The following is an 8067-nucleotide window of genomic DNA, read 5'->3' on the forward strand; positions in this document are numbered from 1 at the left end:
CCCAGCCTGGGCAACTTAGCAACTTAGTGAGACACTGTCTCAAAATAAAAAAGAGCTGAGAATATAGGCCCTAGGTTCAATCTCCAGTACTGAAAAAAAAAATTCCCACAACCAGAAAAAATCAGGATGCAAAGACCCAGTGTAATTCCATGTTCTTAGAGAGCTGCCTGTGTAGCCTCAAAATCAGGACTCCCCAGAAAACTTGGAATATGGGAGGAAAGAAGGCCATTCCCCATATGCAAAAGGCCAGGACCCTTCACTGGAGCCAGTGATAACAGCACAACATGGCAGACTTATGGGACAGCATGGTCTGGGGAACTTCCTGAAAGAGAAGTCATCCTGCAGTAAAAGGAGGTCTGCTCAAGCTTGACCCAATAAAGAAGCCACAGGTATTGAAGGACAAGATATGATTCAGAGCCTCAATCCATGCTACCTTTGGATTCAAATCCAGGCATATAGCAAGAGTGAGCTACAAACACAGTATCTAGAGGATGCCACAAGATACTCCTTTGATATCCTCATCACAGAGGAATGAACAGTTATGAAGATCCTCTCCACAAGTGTCTTCCATCAAGTAGCCTTCTTGGGGCTGCTCTGGATGAGGGCTACTGGCTTCCCCTCCTTGGAAGTTCTGAAAGAAGAGTTCAGAGGTGATACACTCCCAATAAGCCAACAAGTCAGAGAACAAATTACATATGTCCTCAAGAAGATTGTGGAAGTGAGAAAGGAGATGCATAAAAATGATAGCAATTGTGTTGACAACAATCAGACCTTCAGAAAATAACCTGAAACTTCCAAAGATCACAGAACAAGAGGGATGCTTCCAGGCTGGGTATAACTGGGACAGTTACTTGTTGAGAATCACTTTCAGTCTTCTGGACTTCCACATCTACCGGCAGTACATACAGAGCAAGTTGCAGAATGGCAAGGTGAATGACAAAGCTGGAGAGATGTACTCTGGTATCCAAATCCTGATCCAGACCCTGAAAGACAAGGTTAAGAATCCAAATAAGACTGTCTTCCTTAGCCTGACTGAAAATGCCACCCTGCAGGAGAAGATACTGTCACAAAACATAGGCAGAGGATCTAACAGTTCACCAGCACCTGTATAGTCGAGAAAATTTCCTGCGGTACAACATAGCTTGGGTATCTAAGATGATCACTTCATGGGATTCCTTCCTAACATCAGAAAACATGTCCTGTCCAGTGGACACCTACCTTATCTTGTTCTCCACAAATAATTGGCAGTCTGAGTGTTAGGACAATAGTTTAATTATTTTTACTTTATTGATAATTTAAATATGTGAATTTGAGTTAATTTATATGTGATTTGTATTTAAAATTTTATGATGTGAATATTGAAATATTATAGGTAATGATTTTAAGATAATAATATAAAAGTCTAGGCAGTTTTGAATGTCCTCTGTTGCAGAGCCAGATCATTTCTTTGAATGTGTAAGCTTATCCCAGTAAATAGCTAGTTTATACACAATTTTAAAGAAAAAAACTAATAAAACACAATATGATGGTGAAATACTTGTTTTGGCCTTAGAAAATTGTGAGATAACTTTCTTTCTGATTGGATGACTGAACTTGAAACTGCAGCAACTCTATGAGTTTTGAGAAACATTCTGTCCCCTGCCATAAATGGTGACATAAAATGGGTTTAGGGTAGCAATTTGCCTCTGACCTTGGGTCCACTGTAGATGGCTGCCAAAGCAGAGTTTGTCTGCAGGAAGATTGTCACTATTACAATCCAAACACTCCCTGAGTCCCAAACGACCTCCAGGATTACTTCACTGCCCAGGAACCATGCACCAAAATGTTAACTCTAAAAAATTCTGCTCTCCCTAAAGACTGGAAAGGGATAATCCCTCTGAGGAAAACAGAGCCACATTTAAAATGAATGTTTCTCTGTGGCTATTACATCACTAACTCTGTTTCCATCTGGAGCGACCTCAGGTAGAGAGCACCGGACCTGTGCCCAGAACTTTCCTGTCCATTCTCTGACTCTTTCTCCATTACCACTATTCTTCCCTCCCTCTTTCTGCTTTCCACTTTTTGAGCTTGGTTTATAGTTTATGAGCTACTCTGGCATTCAGGGCTCCCCAAAAAGCAGGGGACAAAGGCTGTGTTCTTTGTTGAGGTTACCAGCACTCTCAAAATGGAGGAGAAAGAGGACAAAAGAAGGCTGCAAAGTTATGATACAGCTAAAACAGATACACTTAGCAAATTGTCACTTTAAACACACATACAGAGATGCAGGCAATACTGTTAGGTTTTATTAAGACTATATGCACACATGCCCTACAGAGGTCCTGAGTCACACAGAACACGCCAAATCAGCCCGCTGCACACAGGAAGGTCTGTGCATGCCCTTCTGAGGTCCTGAGTCACGCGGAAGACACTGAATCACCCTGCTGCAGACAGGCAGAAACCTGGTTCCACACTACAAAGACACAGAGGACACCAGACCACCAGACCAAGGTACTGAGTCCTGCTGTTCCCGGCCCAGAGGTAGGGGCTTCTCAGCCATCGTCCCACTGCTCCTGGTCCAGAGGACGGGGCTTCCCGGTCACCATCCCTCCTGCTGCTCCCAGCTCAGAAGAAAGGGCTTTTGGGCCACCTTCTGTCCTGCTGCTCCTGGCCCAGAGGAAGGGGCTTCCGGGCCACCATCCCTCCCACCACTCCCGGCCCAGAGGGAGGGGCTTCTGAGCTGCCATCCCACTGCTCCTGGTCCAGAGGAAGGGGCTTCCCGGTCACCATCCCTCCCACTGCTCCCAGCCCACAGGAAAGGGCTTTTGGGTCACCATCCTCACCGCTGCTCCCGGCCCCTGTCCCACCTCACCCAGCTCAGAGGAGGTAATCTATGCAGGCACTAACAGCCCCCTGCCCCAGTCAAAATGAGAAAACACATAAATAAGTCTCAAAACCAGACTTCCAGATGACCTACAGCAACCCGAAAGGGAAATGAGATGGAACACTCTGATACTCAACCACCTGGACCCACTGAACTGGCAACAAAAGGGGATCTGGAAAAAAGGAAATCAGAAATAATTTCTCAGATAACAAGAGAAATTGTGCCCCTAGTGCAAGACATGATTAACAAATCTAGAGAGGAGCTCAGGAACATGATGGAATCCCAACTTAAGAAACAAATGGAATCCATAAAACAGATGCAAATAGATTTCCAGGAGATGAAAAACTCCATTGAAAGTCTACACAGCAGAATGAGCCAATGTGAGGACAGAATTTCAGATGCAGAAGATAAGATTGCAATTAATGACCAGGAAAAGAAAAATTGCTTCAAAATCATAAGGGAACATGAGAAATCAATCCAGCAGCTGCTAGATGATGCAAAGAAGAATAACATAAGACTGATTGGGCTCAATGAAGAAACAGGAGAGAGTGCAGATGACATAAAAAATCTCTTCACAGAAATAATGGCAGAAAACTTCCCAAGCAGGGGAAAAGAGCTTGACATACAGATAAGTGAGGCATATAGGACTCCAAATAGCCTTGATCAAAAAAAATCTACACATAGGCATATAATTGTTAAGATTCCAGAAACACAACAGAAGAACAAAGTTCTCCAAGCAGTCAGAAAAAAGAAACAAATCACATACAAAGGAAAGCCCATCAGAATCACAGCAGACTTCTCAACACAAACCATCAAGGCAAGAAGAGCTTGGAGTGACATATTCCAAGCCCTAAAAGAAAACAGCCTCCAACCCAGATTGATGTACCCTGCAAAACTATGTTTCAAAATGGATGGAGAAATAAGATACTTTCATGACAAAGAGCACCTTAGGAACTTCGTGAATACCAAACCAGCACTCAAAAGAATTTTACACAATATCCTAGGAACAGACATTGAGGATCACAACCCCAGGAAGCAAAGCAGAATGAACCCATCTGGCATGACAAGAAATTAAATGTAAAGGTGGAGAACCCAACAAAAAGAAAAAGTCATGGCAATGACAAGTCAATACATTTCAGTTATAACCATCAATGTTAATGGTCTCAATTCACCAATCAAAAGAAATAGACTGGCAGAATGGATCAAGAAGCAAAATCCAACAATATGCTGCATACAAGAAACACACTTAATTCAAAAGGAAACTCATAGACTGACAGTTAAAGGGTGGAAAACAATACTGCATGTGACAGGAACCTGAAAAAAAGCAGGAGTAGCTATCCTCTTGGCAGATCAAGTAGATTTCAAACCAACACTGATTAAAAGAGACAAAGAAGGACACTACATCCTTGTAAAGGGAAGAATCCAAGAGGAAGAGATGACAATCATAAATATCTATGCACCAAACACTAGTGCACCCAACTATATAAAACAAATACTAACAGTCATGAAAAGTCATATATGCACTAATACAATTGTAGTGGGGGACCTCAACACCCCACTGTCACAAATAGATAGATCAACTAGACTAAAAATAAGTAATGAAATACTAGAACTCAATCGAACTCTTGAACAAATGAACTTAACAGATGTTTACAGAGTCTTCCACCCCACAAAATCAGAATACACATTCTTCTCAGCTGCACATGGGTCATTCTCCAAAATAGACCACATACTCACACATAGAACATGTTTAAGTAAGTGCAAAGGGATTGAAGTTATCCCCTGTATATTATCAGACCATAGTGTGATGAAATTGGAGATCCATAGCAAAAGAAACTCAAAAAATTTCATAAACACATGGAAATTGAACAACACACTTCTGAATAAACAATGAGTCACAGAGGAAATTAAAGAAGAAATCAGACAGTTCCTTCAATTAAATGACAATGACAATACAACATATCGGAATCTATGGGACACAATGAAAGCAGTCTTATGAGGCAAATTCATAGCAGTGAATACGCATATTAGGAAAACAAAATGAGCCCAGTTGAACAACCTGATGGGGAACCTCAAGCTTCTAGAAAAAGTAGAGCAGGACAACCCCAAAGCTCATACAAGGGAGGAAATTATAAAGATCAGAGGAGAAATCAAAGCAATGGAGACTAAGAGAACAATACAAAAAATCAATCAAGCCAAGAGTTGGTTCTTCGAAAGAATCAACAAAATTGACAAACCTTTAGCCAACCTTGTCAGAAAAAGGAAAGAAAAGGCCCAAATCCATGCAATTAGGAATGAAAAGGGTGAAACTATAGCAGACCCAGCAGAAATCCAGAGGATCATCAATACCTACTTCCAGAACCTACATGCCAATAAGATGGACAACACAGAAGAAATGGACAAATTCCTAGATACATATGAATTACCCAAGTTGAATGAAGAAGACCTAAAAATTCTGAACAACCCAATATCAACCAATGAAATGGAAAATGTAATTAAAAACTTATCAACTAAGAAAAGCCCAGGCCCTGATGGCTTCACTGCTGAATTCTACAAGACATTTAGAGAGGAACTGCCACCACTACTGTTTAAACTCTTCAATGAAATTGAAAGGGAAGCAATACTCCCAAATTCATTTCTGGAAGCAAGCATCACCTTGATCCCCAAAGCAGAGAAAGACTCAACTGAAAAAGAGAACTATAGGCCAATCTCACTAATGAACATAGATGCAAAAATTCTTAATAAGATAATGGCAAACAGAATGCAGAAGATCATCAAGAAGATCATACACCCTGATCAACTGGGATTCATCCCAGGGATGCAGGGATGGTTCAATATATGAAAATCAATCAATGTCATACACTATATCAATAGAGCCAAGGACAAAAACCATATGATTATCTCCATAGAAGCAGAAAAAGCATTTGACAAAATACAACATGCATTTATGATAAAAACCCTACAAAAAATTGGAATAGATGGTCTCTACCTCAAACTGATAGAAGCCATCTATGAAAAACCAACAGCCAATATCATACTAAATGGTCAAAAACTGAAATCCTTCACACTCAAAGCAGGAACAAGACAAGGATGTCCACTATCACCACTCTTGTTCAATATAGTTCTGGAAACATTAGCCATGGCAATTAGACAAGAGAAAGAAATAAAAAGAATAAAGATAGGAAATGAAGTCAAATTGTCATTATTTGCAGATGACATGATACTCTATATAGAAGACCCCAAGAACTCCACCAAAAGTCTTCTAGACTTAATAACCAAATTCAGTCAAGTAGCTGGTTACAAGGTCAACACACAAAAATCAATAGCTTTCCTCTACACCAATGACAGACTCACTGAGAGAGAAATAGGGCAAATAATTCCTTTCACAATACCATCCAAAAAACTGAAATACCTAGGAATCATCCTAACAAAAGAAATCAAAGACCTCTTCTCTGAAAACTATGGCACTCTGCAAAGAGAGATTGAAGATGATATCAGAAAATGGACAGACATCCCCTGCTCCTGGGTAGGAAGGATTAATGTAGTGAAAATGGCCATACTTCCAAAACTGCTATATAGATTTAATGCAATTCCAAGTGAGATCCCAGCAGCATACTTCATAGACCTCGAGAAAACAATCCAAAAATTCATTTGGAGCAAGAAGAGACCCAGAATAGCAAAAGCAATTCTAGGTAACAGAGACATGGCAGGGGGTATCACAATCCCCAACCTGCAACTCTACTACTAAGCTACTGTGATAAAAACAGCATGGTACTGGCAAAGAAACAGACTTGAGGACCAGTGGAACAGATTAGAAGATGCAGAAACAATGCCAGACACACTCAGCCATCTCATCTTTGACAAAGGAGCCAATCACCCTCACTGGAGGAAAGATAGCCTCTTTAATAAATGGTGCTGGAAAAATTGGGCTTCAATTTGCCAAAGATTAAAACTAGACCTGTATCTCTCACCAGGCACTAAACTAAAATCAAAATAGATTAAAGATCTAAATATTAAAATAGAAACTCTGAACCAGTTGGAACAGAGGTTAGCTAGAACCCTTGAAGACATCAGTGTAGGAAAAGATTTTATGAACAAAACCTCAGTTGCCCGTGAACTAGCACAAACAATCAACAAATGGGATCTCTTCTTATTAAAAGGCTTCTGCACAGCAAGAGAAACCACCAGCAGTGTGAAGAGACAACCCACAATGTGGGAACAAATCTTCACCTGCTCTTCCTCAGACAAAGGTCTCCTATCGCAAATCTATAAAGAACTTCAAAAGATCAGACCTCCCAAATTTAAAGACCCAATCCAAAAATGGGGAGCTGAAATGAACAGACATTTCTCACATAAAGAAGTAGAAATAGCAAATAAATACATGAAAAAATGTTCAACATCACTGGTCATTCAAGAGATGCAAATGAAAACAAGGCTGAGATTCCACTTCACTCCAGAAAGAATGGCTGCTATCATGAAATCAACCAATAACAAATGCTGGTGGGGCTGTGGGGAAAGAGGAACCCTGCTCCACTGCTGGTGGGAGTGTAGACTGGTGCAAGCACTGTGGAAATCAGTATGGAGATACCTCAAAGAACTAGGACTGGAAGTCCCATTTGACCCTGCTATTCCACTGCTGGGGATCTTCCCCAAAGAATTAAAAGAATCATACCACAGTGATATATGTGGACCCATGTTCATAGCAGCGCAGTTTGTAATAGCTAAAACTTGGAAACAGCCCAAATGCCCATCAACTGGAGACTGGATAAAGAAAATGTGTTTTTTTTTTATAAAATGGAGTACTACTCAGCCATAAAAAATGAGAAATTCGAGACATCTATAGCTAAGTGGATGCACATTGAGGCGATACTCAAGTGAAATAAATAGGACACCCATGTGTAAATACTGAATAGTTTCTCTGGAGTGAGAAACTGAAAGTGTAAATAAGGATTATGTTTATAATAGGTAATTTGAAATAGGAAGAAAAGGGGCAAAGGGGAAGGAAGTGGGAGGGCTAGGGGAAAGGATAGAAGGGAATGGGATTAATATGAGAAAATGGAAAAATAGGAACAAAATCTTTGTAAATAGGGAGGACTGGAGGGGTTGAAGGGAGGGCTGGGCAAGGGTGAAAAATAAGAACCAAAAGAGAATATTTAAAGATGCAAATTTCCAATGATGAATGTCATTATATTGTATACCTAAAATGT

The 8067-nt window shown here is 40.5% G+C and overlaps 1 protein-coding gene across 1 annotated transcript; it reads left to right on the forward strand.

The window, feature by feature from the left end:
• Window positions 1-740: 740 nt before the first annotated feature.
• Window positions 741-1112, forward strand: LOC147825145 (interleukin-6-like). Its single transcript, XM_087187139.1, has one exon. It carries the CDS (start codon window positions 741-743, stop codon window positions 1110-1112), a length of 372 nt encoding a protein of 123 aa, XP_087043265.1.
• Window positions 1113-8067: the final 6955 nt, after the last annotated feature.

This window comes from Heterocephalus glaber, unplaced genomic scaffold (assembly GCF_053883595.1).
Source record: "Heterocephalus glaber isolate CG9 unplaced genomic scaffold, H.glaber_assembly_v1.0 deba00001509, whole genome shotgun sequence".
Lineage (NCBI taxonomy): Eukaryota > Metazoa > Chordata > Mammalia > Rodentia > Bathyergidae > Heterocephalus > Heterocephalus glaber.

Bases quoted from the DNA above. Each gene is read 5' to 3' on its own strand.
- LOC147825145 (XM_087187139.1), top strand. From the start codon at position 741: ATGATAGCAATTGTGTTGACAACAATCAGACCTTCAGAAAATAACCTG.